Source organism: Phascolarctos cinereus, unplaced genomic scaffold (assembly GCF_003287225.1).
Source record: "Phascolarctos cinereus isolate Bilbo 61053 unplaced genomic scaffold, phaCin_HiC Scaffold_4;HRSCAF=312, whole genome shotgun sequence".
In the NCBI taxonomy this organism is placed as follows: domain Eukaryota; kingdom Metazoa; phylum Chordata; class Mammalia; order Diprotodontia; family Phascolarctidae; genus Phascolarctos; species Phascolarctos cinereus.
In genome coordinates, this window is record NW_027555847.1 from 344,312,215 (window position 1) to 344,333,093 (window position 20,879).

General features: G+C 36.0%; 1 protein-coding gene across 1 annotated transcript in view; it reads right to left on the reverse strand.

Moving 5' to 3' along the window:
• PARP8 (poly(ADP-ribose) polymerase family member 8) overlaps positions 1 to 20,879 on the reverse strand; it is a 217,081-nt gene that overhangs the window by 4,900 nt on the left and 191,302 nt on the right. Inside the window, 7 exon segments of the mRNA XM_020996772.2 lie at positions 7,997 to 8,081; positions 11,733 to 11,802; positions 13,783 to 13,856; positions 17,407 to 17,476; positions 19,030 to 19,102; positions 19,335 to 19,447; positions 20,734 to 20,782. Of these exon segments, the coding sequence (XP_020852431.1) occupies positions 7,997 to 8,081; positions 11,733 to 11,802; positions 13,783 to 13,856; positions 17,407 to 17,476; positions 19,030 to 19,102; positions 19,335 to 19,447; positions 20,734 to 20,782 (534 nt within the window).

The following is a 20,879-nucleotide window of genomic DNA, read 5'->3' on the forward strand; positions in this document are numbered from 1 at the left end:
TCTCAACTCCAGGCCTGGCACTCTACCCATTGCTCCACCTAGCTGCCTCAAAAATTGTATATAAGTTTATAGAGAAAACGGAGCTAGGGAAGCAGTGCTTAAAAACTTTGAAAAGATAGAAGCCTAATAAAAACAGAAGCATCATTTTATAATAATACATAAATACCATAATAAATAATGGCAGAGTCTACCTTGGGCTGCTGCTCAACCTGTGCCTAGCTCTCACCCAACAGGCTAGAAGACATTGCCTTTGTGGATCTTAACTCTGATATCTGGGTTATGCCAAAATGTGGGGTAAGAGGGAGTGTTTGGGTTAGCCTTCCTTCACTCACAGCTTCCACTGCACCAGAAGATATACAATAAATAGGGCACTCTGCCTTGACAAAGGCTGAAAGGTTTCTTTTCAAAGTCGATATCCTAAGGGTTGTAGCTTATGAGTTATTATGAAGGTTCAGAGGTTCCTATGTTCTTTCACTGTTTCTTGCTGAGGACGCTGAGTATAAGCAAACTCAAAATTTATGCTCAAAATGTTAGCTAATATATCAATTGTGTTGGAATACATTTTGTATTTTTGAAACAACTGTTATAGCAGAATTCATTATACCTCTTTAAGATATTTTGAAAAATCATCCCTTAGTACCTTTAAAATTATCACCTGTAGCATAGACTATTTTCTGTATGTATTAGATAAAGTCCAGTCATTCTTCCTAGATTCATTTTCTTAAGTGTCATTGGCATTCCTTACATGGTATTCAGATACTGAAATGGCAGTTCAATTATAGGTCACTGATGAGCGCAGTTGACTATAGAAATGCTGGCTTACATGTTTCATTTCATGGGTATTTCTTGTCCTTTGAGTTTCACTTTCCAATGTTCTTGGGACTGATGGTTTGGCTCAGCAAGATTCACTTCAAGCTTTTTTTCCACTTAACTGCTTTCTGCTATCTTGGAAGGCTTATATTATCCTTTCACTGACCTCTGTGATGATTTATAAGTGCTTTGCTTGCTGTATCATCCCACCTGATAAAGTGTTTACCTGTTTATTCTCTGCTTGATCAAGTGTTTACTCTATGGGACAATTTCTGGGCTCTTTCTTCCTCCTTGTTGTTCTGGCTGATTTGGATCAAATATGTTTCCCTAAGAAATTGGTGATAGATGTTTCATGTTTTTATATTTTTCGTTCTGGGAGATTTCTACAGTTTTGTTTTGCTTTTTAATGGGTAGGGCTCCGGTTGCTATAATTAACAAATATAGTCACTTTTACTCTTCTAATTGATTTTGAAACTAACTCCAAATGGTCAATAGGCTATCTATATATAGTTTGATGAAAATCAGCATAGCTTATAAGCATCTGCCACCTAGCCAAACTAAAAGCCTTTGGTCTCTCTTGTTTTTCATTTCTAAAACTTAAGCTCTAACATATATTTCATTATAGTGCTTTGTGCCAACCTTCACATGAAATAGTTTTGAGATATGTGTTCAGTCAGTTGGGAGGATTTTGTCAAAGTTTTTAATAAAATTTGTCTTTATCCTATGTAAAAGATGTTGGTGCATAAATGGTCATAGTGACATTCACGGTGGTCTCTTTGCTTAGCTCACATGGAGATGAGATACCAAAGTGTTCCAGGAAGGAATCATTTTGCAGCATTTGGGTACACAAGACCAACTCTGCCACCTCTTTTATACCCTTCTATGAATAAAGTACCCTTCATTTAGCTGAAACAAAAAAAAAATGTTTCCTGCCCTCCAGTCCTGGCTACCAACTTTTTCACTATTTTACCATCTGCACTGGAGAAGTAGAGGGCACCAAAAGACTGATGAAACTTCTAATCTATTTCATAGGTAACCATCACCAAAAAAATACAAAACCTAATAGCCAACTCATACCAATGTCCTCAGCTTGAAGCTACATTGGTCTTTGTATAGCAGATAAAGTCTGTGACTAGGCCCATACTTGAAGCCTTTCTAAGTTGGTAAAACATGACAGAGCTTATATTCAACTGGAAAATCCTTTATTTTTTTCATTCAACAAACATTTATGAAGTACCTATTCTATGAAAAGCATTATGTGATAAAAAAAATATGATATAGTCTTTGCCCTCAAAGAATTTATAATTTCCCCAGGGATACTCATCATGACACACATGGTAAGCACCAAAGGAATTGTAGAAAATAATGTGCTATAGTAATTCAGAAGAGTTAGAGATCATGTACAGCCACAATAATCAGGAAAGATTTCACAGATACAGGCTTTTCTGGGGGCCCTTGACCATATTTTGGTAGGCATTAGAGGACTCTGAAAGAGAGTCAAAGTAAGGGGAAAAAGAAACTAGTAACAGCAACTAAATCATAAGTATGGCTGGAGCAAAGTGGATAGATAGTCTGGGAACGAGTCTGGGCAGGTAGGTTAGGTCCAAATTACAGAAGGTCATGAAATCTATTTTAAGAAGTTTAGATTATATTTGATATGCAGTGGAGAACTACTGGGTATTTTTCATTTAGAGAAAGACAACAATCACAGCAATGAGTTAAGATTAATATGACAGTGATGTGCAATACTGATCAGATAAGAAGACATGGCATTTATTAGCTGGAAATTCACTTAACGCCTCTGAGCATCAGTTTCCTCATCTGCAGAATGAGGGGCCTGGACATGACAGACCTTGGGGGCTCTTTCCTCTTCTAAATGTATGATCCTTTGAAATAAAAGGCTACTGTTGTAGTAACATAATGGAGGTTTTAAAACTAGAATACTAGGAGAATGGTAGCATCCATAATTAAAAAGTGAGGACTGGGGCAGCTAGGCGGCACAGTAGATAGAGCACTGGCCCTGGAATCAGGAGGACCCGAGTTCAAATCCGGCCTCAGACACATACCACGCATAACACGCACTAGCTGTGTGACCCTGGGCATGTCACTTAACCCCAACTGCCTCACACACAAACACAAAAAAAGTGAGGACATTATAAGAAGTATCTGATTTGGAAATGAAGATGATGGAGTCTTGTTTTAGACAGATAGATCATTCAGGAGGAAATAGTGAACATGTATACACACGTATAATACCAAACCTCAGGAGACAGATGTGTTTAGGGCTTAAGACACATATCTGGGAATTAAGTTACATAGGAATGATTATAGAGCTTGTTAGTTCCATGAAGAAATGTCTCCAATGAGTTACAATATAATACCCCCTACCTACTACAACTGAAAGAATGGAATGCCTCATGAGACAGATGAATTCTCCCTCAGTGGAAGTTTTCAACTGGAGGCAAATGGCCAATTGATGGTTATTTTATAGTTGGGATTCCTTCTGGGGAAGGAGTTGACCTGGAAATCAGAGATTCTTAACTTGGGACTCATGAACCTGTTTTTTGGTTTGTTTGGGTTTTTTTTTAAACAACTATTTCAATTCAATAGAATTCATTTCCTTTGTAATCCTCTGTATTTTATCTTAGGGACTTAGAAACATTACTCTGAGTAGAGGTCCATAGGCATCACCAGATTGTGAAAGGGGTCCATGATTTAAAAAAAAAAAGGTTTAGGATCTCTGGACATGGTGGTAGCTGAGGTCCCTTCCAGATTCAGAATATGCTATGATTCTGATTATTATAGAAGAACTGAACAGCAGTTCTGTATCTTTAAAAAAAATATGGTCTAAGATTTTTCTACTATGTCATTTAATGAACTTTGTATTGATAAATTCCTGATTAAGTTTCAAGAAACCTTTTGCCAAGTTATAGGAATTTGCTGACCTGTTTCTCCATCCTCCAAACTAGACCACCAGGAGCCAAGCCTTGGAAAAGCCAAGTGACTCTGTACTCCCTGGAACAAAGCAGCTCCCTCTTGACCCCACCCATTTTCCCTGCCTTCCTGCTTCTCAACCATCCAGTTTGGATCTTCTCCATCCTACCTCACAGGTTTCCAACTCTTGCCTTAAGAAATTGACACTCCCATCGCCAATGGAAAGAAAATGGTAATTGACTTCTCTGTCACTACACTCATCATTTTTGTGATTTACCAGACCACAACTCCCTTCTTTGGGCACTACTCCTTTACGGATATTGTCTTCCCCAGTAGAATGTAAGCTCCTTCCAAACAAGGAGAAAAATTCATACAATAAAAACAACAAAACTCTGACCATTGCAATGGCTAACCAGATTCCAGAGTAGTGAAGATGAACTTTGTTACTCAAAATCCTGACAGAGAGGTAGATAATTCAAGATGTAGAATATAACACACATTTTTGGACAGGGACAATGCGAAAATTTGTTTTACTTGACTTTGCATATTTTTTACATGGGTCTTGTTTTTCTTTTCTTTTTTTCTTTTAAAGTGGAGGGAACTATGTAAAAGAAAATAAATGCTGGTTAAATGAAAAATGAAGGTAAGCTTCTTTAGGGCAGGGACTGTCTCAATTTGTATCTCCAATGCTTGGAATAGTGTTTGGCACAAAGTAAGGGTTTAATAAATAAATGTTTTTCATTCACTCGTCCATTTGCCTGTGAGTGTGATTTAATTTACTTACCTAAATTAAACATGCTTCCAATTTAGGCACATCTAACAAGAAATTTAGAATGAAATTTATTGTTTGTGATATTTTGAATTTCTCTACCCAGATGCTTGAAACTACCCATTCTTTCTCCTTCCTTCAGATAGTTTCTAATCTTTATTGTTAATTCTCAAAGATCATGGTATACTCAAAATATGAGAAGCAGTTAATACACAAATATGAGACAGAGAGACAGAGATAGATGGATACAGAGAGAGACACACAAATAGAGAAGAAAACACAAAGACAGAGATGATGATGACAATGATGATGATGATGGCTAGATCTGTGATTTTATTATTTCACTGCTAGAGGAAACGATTTCTTCCAATTTGTCTTGGCAAATTCACTGTACCTTGTGGTCTTAGAAAGTTGTTTGCAGCACTGAGAGGGGTTAGTGACTTATTCAGGTTGGATGACAAGATCATAAGTTTTAGAATGAAAGAGACTTAGGAGTCACCTATTCCAACTCATTTCGCTGATTTTAAGACTGAGGACCCTAGACACGAACTGATTTGACTAAGATGACACAGGCAGTTAAGTAGGTGACATGGATTTGAACTCAGGCTGTCTGACTCCAAAGCCTGTTCTCTTTCCACTGTACCAAGGATAAACAGATCTTTACACAAATGGCAACAAGTTCTATTAACATTCTTGGTATTTCTGCATACAAGCCTCAATAGAAAGCTTCTGAAGGGCAAGAACTATGGTATATTTTATTCTTTCTATTCCCCTAGTGCCCATCTCAATGTGTTACACTTAGCAGACACTTCATAAAAGCTTTCTGAATAAATAATATTTTATCCTTTTCATCTTAAGTACTGGTAGCATTTTCATCATTAATAACATTTCTATCAAAGTGTACTGGTATTTGTCTGAATTCATCTAAACAATATTTTTTTGCATTTAGTTAGGAGGCTCATCTATACTGAGTCATCTAATGTCTATTTTATGAGTCAATACACATTTACACGTACACTTTTAGTCCTTTCATTGTTGGCTCTGCTTGTGTAATCTTACAATACCTTCTTTCTGGAATGACATTCCACCAAGTTTATCTTATGCCCTTCTGGTACAGCAGTGCATAAGCCTTTTACCTAAAGCTTAGCTGAATGATTCATTGCTCAGGATGTCACTCTGGGCATAACTTTTCCTTCTAGAAGGAGTATGAATAAAACAGGATAAGTAACGGTTTTATTCTTTGTTACACTCTGGGAATCAGATTAACATGAAAACTTTTTTAACATTTATTATTTTCATTTAATAACAAAGGTAAGGAACAAAGCCACATTAATCTATTTCTAGTCACCAGGGATCATAACTGCTCAATAGAGAAGGATATAAAGTAAAGGAGAAATTAAGTTTTTGTTTGATAATTATATATCTATGATAAAGCATTTCATTCTCTTCCATATCATCTCTTCCTAAGAAATCATCATTCAGTAGGGAGTCCTACCACCAGTAGAACAATGCAACCCCATATTTTACAAAGAAAGAAACTTATGATCATAATTAGAAAGTACAATAATTGGTTAACAAATTTTCCTTTTTCATATAATTGGAATCTTATCAATTTCATGTAATTAGCCTATTCTCTCCTGAGGTGCCAAGTAAAATGATGTAAACTCATTTGTGTTAATAAAGAAATGAAAATTACAATCTTAAAATGATGTGTCTTGTGAACTATTTGGTGACTCAAAGTAGCAGAAGGTACCAAGGCCCTCACTATGAAAGTCACAAGTCACTGCTCAGTCATTCAACTGATATTTATTAAGTGCCTACTAGATGCCTGACATTGGGCTAAATGCTGGACCCAGTATGTTAGGTATGATTTGACTTCTGCCCTACACCACATTTTCTACCCATGAGAAATGTTTTTAGTTATTACAAAGAAGAAAACAAGCTTGAGAATTGGGTTGCTACCAGTGCCCTCATTTTCAGAGGTAATGGATGGTTCCTGAAATGAACTGGTATGAATTCCAGAAAAATGTTAAATATAATTTCTGTAGTCAAACAGGAGAGAACTTTAGAAGTTGTTGTCTATACACCACTTGGGTTTGTTCAATAATATTATCTTAGTGACTGCAGCTTCCTTATGCAAAGCTAAGCTGCCAACTGTGAATGAGAAGTATTACTCATAATTACAATCTACATAACTCTGTGTGTGTGTGCGCGCGCGCGTGTATGTGTGCGTGTGTGTATGCACGTGAAGAAATTCACTATCTTTGGACAATTGGGAAAAAAATGATAGGTGTTACATTTTTAATGGTCAGGGCTGTGGTAATAACTCATACTAAATGCTAAAGATGAAATAGGCTTTGTTAACTGAAAAGCAGATCATAAGAACATAAGCTAATAGACTGAGAACCAAAAAGGACTTAGCACAGTGTCAGGCACCTTAGTGACCATCTGGTCCAATCCCCTCATTTTACAGATGACCCATGGAGGTTAAGTGACATACACAGGTTAACAGAGTTAGATAGTCAGAAGCGGGATTTGGAAATGGATCTTCTCACTTTGGAGCCAGTGATTTTTCCATAGTACATTGTTCCCCTCAAACTGGTAACAATAAGGTGAACTCGAGGCAAATTTGTGAACCAAAAATAAAATAAGTATAGGGAAATAAAGTAAAAATTAATTATTTGTTCATGAAAAATAACTATTTGAAGGATTTCATTTTTATTTTCCATTTGCTGCTTTGATTTTAGAATGTGTTAATCAACATTTATATTTTGTTTTTTTCTTTAGTCCCCTAAATTATTAATGTTATCAGGCTGTTGTTACAGTATTTTCTCTCTTCAAATAATGAAAACAATATGCTGATGGTAGACCAAAACATTTTATCTATTTTGTTTTACCATAGGTCTAAACAAAAATGTCTTGAAAACACTACACTCTCTCTCTCTCTCTCTCTCTCTCTCTCACTGTCTCACTCTTACTCTCTCACTGTCTCTCTCTCTCTCACTGTCTCACTCTTACTCTCTCACTGTCTCTCTCTCTCTCTCACTGTCTCACTCTTACTCTCTCACTGTCTCTCTCTCTCTCACTGTCTCATTCACTCTCTCTCACTGTCTCTCTCTGTCTCTCTCTCTCTCTCTCTGTCTCTCTGTCTCTCTTTCTCTCTCTCTCTCTCTCTCTGTCTCTGTCTCTGTCTCTCTCTGTCTCTCTCTGTCTCTCTCTCTCTCTCTCTCTCTCTGTCTCTGTCTCTCTCTGTCTCTCTCTCTCTCTGTCTCTCTCTGTCTCTGTCTCTCTTTCTCACTGGCTCTCTCTCTCTCTCTCTCTGTCTCTGTCTCTCTCTCTCTCTGTCTCTCTCTGTCTCTGTCTCTCTTTCTCACTGTCTCTCTCTCTCTCTCTCTGTCTCTGTCTCTCTCTGTCTCTCTCTCTCTTTCTCTCATACATATACACACTCATAACAATTAACTAGGAAAAAATACTGTTACTTACACAAAGAAGAATCTTGTACAGACATGATCAGTATTTGGAACAACCCATATCTCTCCATGCTTGTGCAGATCTGGTGATGTTATGACTGCAATTAAATACAACATATTAGACAGATGAAATGAAGGCACTATTTTTCTCTACAGGAATCAATCTATGAATTTACTACTACACCTTAATAAAACTGTAATGAAAGAATATATAATGGAAAAAGTCTTTGTTACAGCAGTACTCCAGCACTCTAAGACCAAGAATTTCATTTAAAAGCAAAAATCAAGTCTGCTAACACCAGGAGCAAGTTCTGTGTTCAAGAAATTTACAGAATGAACTACTGGATGGAAGACCAGTTTTTGCCTGTTTTTTTTTTAATTTTTTATCTTTTTGACCCATATACATACCTACTCTTAAAATGGGAGAATTGGGATAAAATAATGACTAAGATTACTTCCAGCTCTAAATTTCTATTTTTTTTTTGGGGGGGGGATATGTAGAAAGACAATTTAAAGGGAGGACTTTGATGGTTTTTCATTGTATGAATAAATATTATTATCAAATCTGGTTATATTAACATGTTTTCTGGCTTCTTTTAACATAACACATTGAATAACAGCTGAGGGACTAGGTTGGCATGTTGACAAAAAGACAATCATTCCTCTTTCAGAAAAGTATAATTACTCTTTGAAAATGCTTGCCAAGAATAAAAATAGGCATTTTTAAAATTCTTATTTTCTTCAAAATAAGTGTGTGTAGTTTTAAGTTATGAATATATACACATATAGAATGGTAAGAACAGAATATGGAGGCACACTTCCTAAATCTACCCTTTGGTTCACAAAAAGCTTTTTTTTCTCTCCCTCTTTCTATATGCTTAAACACACATAAACATACATACACACATGTGTGCATACATGTATACAAATACATTTGAATTAAATCCTAAGAGTAAATCTCTACAATTACAATTTTGGAGAGAAGAAAAGGGAAAAGGTTAGAGGAGGGAAGGGAGAAGTAGAGGTATTATACATTAAGCCTTACTATCCTATAAGACATTTAAGAAATCCAGGATTGTTCCTCTACCCTCAAGGAGATTATAGTCTTATAACAGGGATCATCAGACATACACAAAATAATCATGATTCAAGGTTGAACATAACTAGGGCAAAGAAAGATATAGACAAGGTACCATAAGAAAATTTGCAAAGTGAGTAAATCAGTGAAGGCTTGATGGAAAAGGTAATACTTAAGCAGTCTTGAAGAAAGAGGATTTTAAAAAGTAATTTAATTTAAAAAGTAGATGAATGGAGGAAGTGCTATCCAACTCTAAATTAAGGCCTATACAAGTGCAAGGAATTAGAGAGTCTGGAACAACATTACAGGATAACTAATAGTTTGGTTTGGTTGAAGCATAGAATGTATGAAGGGAAAACGATGTGAGATTAATCTGGGAAAATACGTGACAGCCAGACAGCAGAATGTCTTAAATGTCATTCTGAGCTCTTTGTATTTTATCCTATGGGCCCTAAAGACTGTTGAGCAGGAAAGTGATAGATCTGTGAAACAGAAAGGTTAATTTGGCAGCTCTGGGAAGAAGATTAAAAAAAAGGAAAGAACATAATACACAAGTTATTATAATTGTCTAGCAAGAGATACTGAGAACATGAATAAGGGTGGTGGTGGCTGTGTGAGGGGATACGATGAGAGCCTGTGAAAACTATGGACATCATGGATGAAGAATCTGGAAGACTGCACAATGATAAGAGAGGCAATGATAAGAGAGACTGAAAAATCAGCTGTTTCTGAGGATCCAAACGAGGCACTATGTAGATGCTAGTTCCATCAACAAAAATAGCAAAGCTGTAAGAAGATATTGTCACAGGGCAAAGGGGAAAAGAAGACAGTGAATTCACTTTTGGAAAGATGAGTCTGAAGTGTTTGTACAGCATCTATCAGGAACGTGGAGTTGAAGAAAGAGATTTGGGCTTGAGATTTAGAATTGCAGTGATAAGAGTCTGATACCATGGGATCTGAAAGGAGGGAGTATATAAAAATGGTCCAACAGAGAACCTTGAGGCCACTCACACTTAGAGAAAAACAGTGAAGGAACTGTTTTAGAGAATCATTGAAGGAACCAAGGAGGCAGAGAAAGAAGACAGAGCAGTTCCATGGAACACAAATGAGAAAGAAAGGGAGGTAGAGGTGGGCATGCATTGTTTGTGGGAGGAAGAAGTCACTAGCGCCAGCTACTACAGAGATTCCAAACAGGGTGAAGACTGAGAAAAGTCCATTGGCTTTAATATTTGGTAACTCCAGAGAAAGTAGTTTCAGTAGTGGATTGAGTACAGAAACAAGATTGCATAGAGATAAAGAAGAAATAGGGGTTGGGGAAACACATACCATTAAGTATAGCTTATTCTTTGGAGGAGAAGGGAAGGACAGAAATGGGGCTATGGTACAGTCTTTCTCTATTTCTCTTTCTCTCCCATTTTCACACTCCCCAGAGCAGCTGTTCTAAATCTCCTTAAGCCCCACCTCCACTCCTACCCATCTCTCAGCAGGTCACATGGCTTCCTACTCTACTGAGAAAATTAAGGCTTATCTATAGAGAGACTTCTCAGCAGCCCTCCTCCATACTTCAAAACCACTTCATGTCTTCACTAATCATGTCCTCTTTTTTTTCCAGCTTCAGGCTACCTCTCACTCCTGGTGCCAAGCACCCCTGGATGCTTTCCTTCTCCTTTTATCTTTATCTTGATACTTTACCTTGACACCAATATACAAACTTTATCTTGAGTTTGTTTATCTGTGTGTGGAATCTCTTAGCAGAACATGGGCTTCTTGAGGACAGTAGCTATTTAGTTTCTATCTTTTTTTTTGTCCAGTCCCTAGCACAAAGTCTTGCATATGGTAGGTCTCTCATAAATACTTTTTGAATAAACTGAATGGAAAGCGATGAGTTTAAGGGCTCTTGAGGAGGATTTTACCCTTGGCAAGGAGAAGGGTAACCTGCCAAGACAGGAGTGAAGGAGAAATGGAAGGATTAAAAGCAAGATGTTTTGAGGTACAAAGGAGAGTTAAAAATAAAATACAAGGTCAACCACTAAGAGATGGGTAGGAAAGGAGGTGGGGTGTGAAGATGAAGGAGAAGCTTTAGATGGAATATGAGAGTTAGAATCAACAACAGAGATGGATAAGAGGACTGCTACATAGCTGACAAATATGGTGAGGATATAGTTCAATATAGACCTAGTTAGTCTAAGCCTTGCTTCAGTAGTACTCAGAGACCCAGAAATAAGAGCAGAAATGGTGACAGTGGGTGAACCAGATTGGAATTTAACAAGATAAGAGCAAAGAAAGAATAGGGAGTGGAGCAAGGGACTACAGGTAGAGAATAGTCTTTGTTGAAATGGCTATAGATTCCAGATTTCCCCAGAAAGAACAAAGTTAAGCAAAAACATAAGTGGTGAACTCTTGAGAACAGGGAAGGATCCAGGAGTTGGAAGATATGAGAACAGGTTCAAATAGTAAGGCAGTTGGAAAAAGGAAATATCTGGATTATAATATAAAGTAATAAAAGAAGAAACTTCTTTTCCAATACTAATAAATATTCAATATGTACATGTAAGTTCATTTCTAAAGATCATCAGTTAAGTAGCGATGTAAGGTTATCTCTAGAGATAGCCATTTAGGAAGCACAAGTGTGACGAAAGATCCAATTTGTCTGTGAATGGTTTCAACTTACCTTCACATAAGGCTATGCATTTTAAGTTACGGCTTTGCAAGAACTGGGACTGCTGTCCTTTTTTCTGAGACTAAGAAATAAAAAAAAGAAGTTGTGACATTACAATAAAATTTAGGAAATCATATGCACAAAAAGAAAGTCAACTTTAAGGAGTATTTGCATTGAAACAATTTCCAGAAGAAAATATTTAGGAATCACAACTGTAAGCAGCAAAGTATATCAATATATTATCCACTAAGATAAATTTGCTACAAATACTCTGATTGCCACTTGGCCATCTCACAATATATCATGAAATTGAAAGTCTCATTTGACTGGTATGATCTGGTTCTTTTTACAACAAGTTACACAGCAATATAAAGGAATTAAAGTATCACAGTGGAAAAAAATCATAATAACAATAATAATCGGTAGTATATGCTTTAAAGCGTTATGAAGTGGTTTACAAATATATTCTTGTTTGATCCTCACAAAAAGCCTGAAAGAGAAATGTCATTATTATCCCTATTTTACAGATGAGGAAATTGAAGCCCAGAGAGGTGAAAAAGCTTGCCCAGGGTCACAGAGGCAGTAAGGATCTGAGGTAGTATTTTAATTCAGGTCTTCCTGATTCCAGGTCCAGCATTCTATCCACTGTACTATCTAGCTATCCCCAGGTATAAGAAAATTTAGAATACCCCCACATCCCCCCCCCCAAAAAAAAGGAAGAAAAGAATTTGGTCTGAAAAGGGGCTGGACCTAACCAAAAACTTTAAAGTGCATAAGTACATATTTGAATCAAATACTAAGGCACATACTCTAAAAGCATGATTTAAGAGGGAAAGAAAGAGAGGGAAAAGAGGAGAAAGAGTGGAGAAGTGAAAGAGAGAGTCCACATCTGAACTTGGGTCATCCTGATTCCAGGCTCAGTGCTCTAGCCACTGTGCTGCCAAGCTTCCTCCAATTTAGAGGAAGAATCCTGTTGATTCTTTGTTGTTAATATTTGTATCAAATCTAGTCATATCAACATATATCTTCTGGCTTTTTTGAATGTAACATACATTAAGTAACAGCCCAGGGAAGAGTCTGGCATCTCTTCAAAAGAGGAAGCCATTCCTCCCTAAGAAAAATATAATTACACTTTGAAAACCCTTGCCAGGAATAAAGATGGGCACTTTCCGAATTCTCATTTTCTTTCCTCGAAATGTGTGATGCAAACAAGGTGATAAAGGAAAATATGAGAAGTGGATAAGATAAGGGAAGGCTTTCCAGAGGAGGAAAACCTGTGGGGCTTAAGGATAGAAATTCTGGGTCTAAGTCTGGGATGTGACCACCTCTCTGATGCTCAATTTGCTCTTGTATAAAATGAAAAGTCTTTTACTATCTAGCATATTGGGCAAGGATCCAATGAAATATCTATTCATCTATCTATCTATCTATGTACCTATCAATATATAATAATACCTATCTGTATATGTCTATGTATGTATATGTATGCATACCTATATGTATTGCTACATATCTATAGGTGTAGCTATAGATACGGATATAGATATCCAAACATAAACATACACCCATATACATATATACACATGTATTCGTGTATGTATGTAAACATAATCCAATGTAAACTATCAAATATTAATATTATCATTGGCAAAGCACTTGCATGATTCTTTATAAACACTAAAATCAAGAGAAATTTAAAAGTTGCCTAAGAACTAGTATTATTGATTTCATTTTTACAAGTAAAATTTGCTAAGGCACATAGAATGCAATAGGCACTATGGCAAGAAGGCTTTTGCTTATAAAAATGTTTATTTATTTTACTCTCCCCTCCTCCTACTCTGTGAAACAGCACTATTCAAAGAACTTATTTTTCAGTTTACAGTTGTGAATATTTGCTGAAGAAAGCATTTAAGTTTCTCTGCTCTTATATGATCTTTATTCTTTAATTCTGCTGACCTCTCAAAATAATCATTTTGTTGGCTTAAAAGCATGAACATTAGCTTCCTCCTAGCTAACGAAGCCATGGTCACCAGCCAAAACGTTACATGATTAACCGCATTACCTGTAAAGTATTACTGCCTTTACTGCTGGAGGCCGGTTCATCCTTGGCTGACACCTTCTGTTTCTTGTTCATCCCTAAAAACACCCAAACAAAACAAAAAAGAAACAAAGAATAGCAGGCCATCATTTCAGGGACTACCTAGGTGAAGCAAGCTCAACATATGATTGACTCTTTTTGTCAAGTTCCAAGGCGAGATATAATGCTAACATTAGCTCAGAGCTAGGTGCTTCAAGCGATTTGGGGTAATACTGGAAGCTCAGGCTACAAAGGAGAACTGTACTTTTTCTATTTAATACTAGGAATATGGCAGCTTTAGCCTTATATGAGCTAAATAATGATAGGAAAACACACACACACACACACACAGAGGCATGTGCACGTGCACACACACATGTATTCCTATCATTTAAAAAAAACTACATTAAATTAGCAGCTTTATTGTAGTACACAGAGATCAGGCCCCCAAGAGTCTAGAAGACCTGAGCTGAAATCATATTTCTAAGGGTGTGTGTGTGTGTGTGTGTGTGTGTGTGTGTGTGTGTGTGTAAGTGAAGAGAGAGTAAAAGAGAAAGAAAGGAGAGAAAAAGAGAGGAGAGAAAAGAAAGGAGAGAGAGAGAGAAGGAAAAGAGGAGAGACACAGACAGAAAAGACAGGACAGAGAGACAGAGAAAGACCCTAAGCACATTATGTAATTTCTCAGGGCACAAAACAACTCTCTAAAACTGTAAGCTGCAGAGGCAGTGCTGATCAGCATTGGTCTAGGTCATTTCATTAGGAGATCATTATATAAATGAAATCACATACATAATCCATGAATAAATAAATAAAATCTTGTCAAGAAGGTGTCATAAAATAAAACTGGAAGAGAAAAAGCTCTTAAAACTTAAGCAATCTCAAAAAGAGCATGACCTAGTTAGACATTTTTTCTTTGCCTCACATTTGAGATAAACTAAGCATCTTTAAAGGCATCATGTTGATCACCCCTAATTTAGAGGATTAAGAGGTAGTAGAGTAGGTAAGAATATAGGACTTAGTGTCAGGAAGACTTGAATTCAAATCCTGTCCCAGACACTTATTAGAATATGTGACCCTAGACAAGTCACATAACCTCTGTCTTCCTCAATTTCCATAGCTACAGAAAGGGATAATAAGTAGCACCAACCCCTCCCAAGATCTTTGTAAAGATCAAATGAGATAACACGTATAGCAAGATATAGTAATAATGCTATCTTCATCATTATTATCATTTTCTCTTAACACTGTAAAGAGAAGGAAAATAGTTGTATTCTCAGTAAGAGGGGGAAAAAAAGATTTATTCGTCAGCATCTAGCTGCTTTTTCTCTTGTTAATGATCCCTTTACCCTTGAGAGAAAAAGAAAAATTCTCTCATATATTAACAACTAATTACTATTGAGGAGATCTAGGATTCTTTCCCTTCCAATTTCCTCACTCTCTACTAGGTCAATATAGCCCCTGAAGAACAGGGCTGATAATTAGATTGGATTTAACATTCTCTTCAATCTTGTTCAGACCCCACCAACTGGCAAGATTGTCCTCTTCTCAGGCTTGGGAGGGGGGCAGGGAAAGGGAAATCCTTTGTCTAGATTGCCTGGGGCCCAGGGTGGTCTGCAAGTAAGAGTGCCATAATCCAAGTCAGTTCTCCAAACCCTCCTTTAGCAGAGGTCCACCTCCTATTATAACATCCATTCTTCTTACTGTTAACTAATCAGAGCAGATTGTCATCTGTAAGGAACAACCACTCCTCCAGGGGTTACTGCCACCATGATCTGTCTTTGGTTTCTGAGAAAAAGTCAAAGGACCAAATCCTTTCATTAATTATTTGCTAGCCATAATTAATAAAACGATTAATTACCACAAAATTATGACTGTCATACTTTTTATATATCACACCCTTCTATCATCCTCTGTCTTTCAGTATGACATAAACTTTGGTTTACCCTTCTGGATCTCCCCAAACGCTACATCAGCTCATCACTTCAGAAAGGCAGTTGCCTGTCCATAAGGAAAACTGACCTCTGTTCAAAGGGGGATCACTTGGAACCCTTGTAGGGTACATATAAAACCTAGTACAACTTATCAGAACAAAGGATTGCTTTTTATAGGTAACAGAAAAAGGAGACACCAAGTCGTAAAATATTTTACAGGAAAGGAAGACAGACCAATGATTTCAAAACATTTGCCTCTGAAGAATCCTTTGTCTAATCACAAAAATTTTTGAAGCCTCCCATGATAGTAGTTGTACCATTTTTGGCCACTGACATACAATAATAATATATAATAAATATATTTTTAATAATAAATGAAATAATAAAACTTATCAAGCATATTTTATATAATTATTTAACTACTACATTTATATTATATATTATATATTTGATATATAATAATATATTATATATAATATATGATAATTATATTTATGCAATTAAATAAAACTCATTAAATAATAAAAATAATAATACATAAACTTATTAAAAATATTTCTGAATTCGTAATTTGGTTTTGTCATTTTTTTTTCTCTTTTCTCAATCACAGCAGAAACTACACACAATTGGAAAACACTAATATATGTGAGTGTGATATTTACTGTGTTGAAAAGGTGTGTTAACTTATTTAGGGAGTCATATGTACATTTGTAGAGTCCTTGTAAACAATTTTATATCTTGCCACTACTCCCTACATTGTTTACAGAACAGCTGGTTTTAAAGAAATACAATTGTTTCTCCCCCTCTCCATTTTTTCTAAGATGTTCAATGACTTTTTTTAATCACTTCTATTTTAATTTATTATTTTAAAATCATAAGTACTTCAACATATAGGCCTTGAAATATATTTAAGAACAAAATAGGAATGTTAAAAATTAAAATTCCAGGTGTCTCTAAAGTCTTAGAATAGTTTTAAACTTTAATGGCTTAACAGTTTAAATTGCACTGACCAGTATAATGCAATACAAAGTTATAGTAGCAGCAAACAGCAGAAGCACCACAAAGATTTCCTTATTACACAGTCTTGAGGCACAGGCTCCAAGATCATCACATGTAAGAATATGTAATACACGTACGTATGCACATCTTAATAAAACAGGAATTGCAAACATAAAACAGATAAATGAAAAATATTAACGCGTTCAAGGGAAAGGAAAGTCACAGATAAAACTGATGGACTTCCAATTCATGAATTCTCAAGTTATTTTTTTGTATGTTTTTGTTGTTGTTCCAGATTTCTGATTTTATTGGTGTATAAGAAGTCTCAGCAAAGAAATAGTCTTTGCCAATAAATATGAGCACCCCCTCTAAAACTTACTGTCTCATAGCACTAGGAGGTTAAGTGACTTGCACAAGATGAAACTATCACCATGTGTTTCAGTTGGGAGTTGAACCCAGCTTTTCCTGAGTTGAAAAAGACAGCTATGTGACTCTAGCTCTTGTTATCACTTTACCACTACATTATTACGATTTCTTTTGTTTTCTGACATTTGTAATATTTAACACCAATGCAGTAATTATGCTTCAATGTTGAAAGGAGAGACCAATAAAAATCAAAACATGAACAAGAGAAATGAAAGACAATGACATTAAATTTGAGAGTGATTTGTAGTGTTACCTGAGTAACCAAATGATATGCTTGACAATGGACTAAGATATATTCCACTCCCATACATTGCACCATGGAGCTAAAAAGAAGGGAGAGAGAAGCCTGTCACTACTTTTACATGTTTCACACGAAGAACAGAAACAGTCTCACAGCAGAACGCTGCTTACAAAATAATAGAGCTCTTACTATTCCAAGGTTCTGAACATCTTGGATGAAGAATAATCTGATTTGAAAAGAAAATTAATATCATCCTTGCATCAAAAATTTTGATTTACAGAATTTGTGTGCATCAGTAAGTAGCCAATTCACAGTCCTTGGCACAGTTCTCCCACACTGGAGGCAGAAGTAATTGTTTATTACAGACCACACTAGCTGGCTTTTAATTTAGCAGCTCTCATATTTTGTGAACAAACAAAAAGCACAATCATCCAAAAACATGAAATATTCACATGTATACTCTGATGAAGACTTACACATTGGATTATGATATCTATTGTAATGAATTTCAATAATCAGTGCACATCAAAAGTGGATAGGACTTCCAGCATACCCAACCCATCTCCTTAGTCAACTGAATCTTAACTTTTTGCAAGTAAGCTTAGAAAAACACATTTCACTCTCTGAAACTGATCAGATAGACACTACCCTTTTATATACTGATGTTGAATCAGAGTCTGATGGTTCAGAGACAATGAACTACATACAACCCAGCTACTTGAATATAAGAAGTTGACTCCCAATTCCTTCCCTCTTTTTTCTATTTGTTGGCTTCTGCCTTATTTTACATTGTTAGCAAGATATAAATAAGCAATAAATATTGCACAGAATTTTTTAAACCCAGAAATTTTTATTTAATTTTAAATTTGTAACCCTGGAGCCTAGCACAGTGCTTGACACATAGTAGCAGACAGCTACTAAATGCTTGGTAATTGGCTGATTTTTTTCAACATTTTTTTTTCACCTTTCATATACAGTTTGGTCAGAGACAAGTCAGGAAGATTTCTGGCCATCTTTTTTTTTTTTCTGAATTGACCTCAACTACTTTTAGGTATAAGCTAGTTAGCTATGTAGCAATGCAATGTCACTGTAAGTGAAGTATGGTGGTGGAGACCAGAAGCAGGTGAGGATATCTGCTCCCAACATTCCGCCAACATCCCTGAAAGTAATTTTATAGATCAGGGAAAAAAAGTAATTAATGGGTTCTCTGGTATTCTTTCCTGCTTTCAATAACAAACAAAAAACAAACTAAAACACTTTGTGATTACAAAGAAAGCATGTATGATTGTGTTGTCTATTGTGTTAAGCACAATATATAGTTTCACTGCTTCTATAGGAATTTTCTTTCACTTTTTCATCTAGGGCCCTCTTCTCCTATTTGAATAACAGAAGAAGAATTCCACCAAACAGTGGTGAGATGAACACAAAGGAAAGATGTATAACTTGCTTTCTGTACTTTTCTAAACAATGCTACTGGTGAGAACAAGATTACATAGCAAGAGTCACCTTCTAATTTAGATGTGTACTAGTGTGCAGTATGCACACTGAAGGACCACATATCGCTACAAAAGATAAGGGAGGGAAAAAATTACTATACCTTCTTAGTATCATTTTTCATAAATGAAGAAAATTTACCTGCAGGCGTGTATTTGAAGCAACGACTAAGCCATTCCTCAAGATGGAGTGCCAGTTTTCAATGTGGGAGCCACTAAAAATGGAAGGGGGGGGGCAGCCAAAGACACAGTGTTAAAAGTCAAGCTTCAAAAAAAAAAAAAGACGTCATGCTACCAAAAAATGCAGTGTTTGCAACCCAATCATTTACTTGCTAGCAACCTGGAATTTCCGACCAGCTCTTGGGAATCAAATATTTCCTCCTTCTGTACTCACTAAACACTCTGTATAGGAGGCCAACATTACATGTAGTATTAAGCCATACTCACTGAAATGCAAAGGTACTTCCAAAGAGTTTTTTAGCAGCTCTAAAATTGGATTCTTTGGCTGGTGGACTGCTGAGAAGGAGAAACTGATGGGGAGTGTGCATGAACTTCAATTGCTGTTAAATAAAATATGACAAATGGAAAAGTGTCAAGCTGAACATATTTCCAAGGTTGAAGGCTCACTGAGATCTCACTGGTTCCAACAGAACCCCATTACCCAGTATCTACCTCAAGTCATTTGAAGCCAATCTGATTAATAGGCTGATTCAAACACCTGAAAATGCTATGCCAGACAAATTACATTGGATTCTTGATAGGAATAATAAAATATAGTACAATGAATCTGTAAGAGCACTAGGAAAGGAGCAAATGTGCCAATAATCCCAAATCATTTATATGTAACACTGAAATACCTTATTAAATTTTGTCTGAACGCTGAGCTTTCTTAATTAAGTTTTTCTTTGGTTTACAAGGTTGAGTTCCGCGAGGAGAACCCAATAACCATTCTAGTAGATAAATGGGCTGGGAACATGCTGGATAGCAAAGGAAATCCAGTTCAAGATTTTTAAATGGCCACAGTGGATGATCCATGAAATGTATAATTCACAAATTGACCAGATTCATTAATATTTGCCCTCTGGCTACAATAGGCCTTCTTGGTTCCAATTTTCTCTTTGCTAGAAGTATACCTATTTAAAGAAGCCATCAAATACTCTGTGAAAAGGATACCTCACCAAACAACAAGATAATTAGGTAGGTAGGCAGGTAGATAAGTAAGTGGATAGATAAACAGATAGACAGATGGATAGATTAGACAGACAAGAAAGATAAATGAGACAGAGGGACAGAGAAAGAGACAGAGAGAGAGAAGAGGGTAGTCAGAGGCTATTTCCCCTTCACCTCCCCATTCACATGGTAAAAACAAAAGAATCTCTTCTCCCCTTTACATAGTGAGAAAGAGCAGAGTTAGAAATTTCCCTTAAACATTCAAATCTTTGGTTCTAATGTGCTGTTAATATAAGTAAAAAAAAGACATTTGGTGAGTGTGAAACAAAAAAAAATAGTAAAAAACAAATGATTCTTTACTGTTTATACTCTCAGTGATGTTCTTTTCAATAATGTTGGAATCCTCAAATGATCTGATATTGATTGACTTTATTTATTTATGGTATCAAGATAAATGCCCTATCTTCACATTTAATATTTTGGAGTTTTGGTACAATAAACAAAAAGCAATTTACAAAACTGAGAAATATGACTTAGTTCTTCCACCTTTGGTTGTCTGAATCTTAGGAAACTTATGAAGCTGTCTGAGAATCATAGAATAAGTCCTATCATCTTACAAGTATCCCTCTAATTTAAAAGACTGACTGACATAAGAATAGGTGGAAAAATAACTTACCCGGTTAACTGGCAGTTTCACAATATGCGACCTATTACTTGAAATAACCCTGAAATTAAAATGATTAGTCAGCCACAAAATATGCAAAAAAAAAATGCTGTTATTCTTAGGAAAGAAATGATTAAGGTCAATGCTTGCTGTGCCAA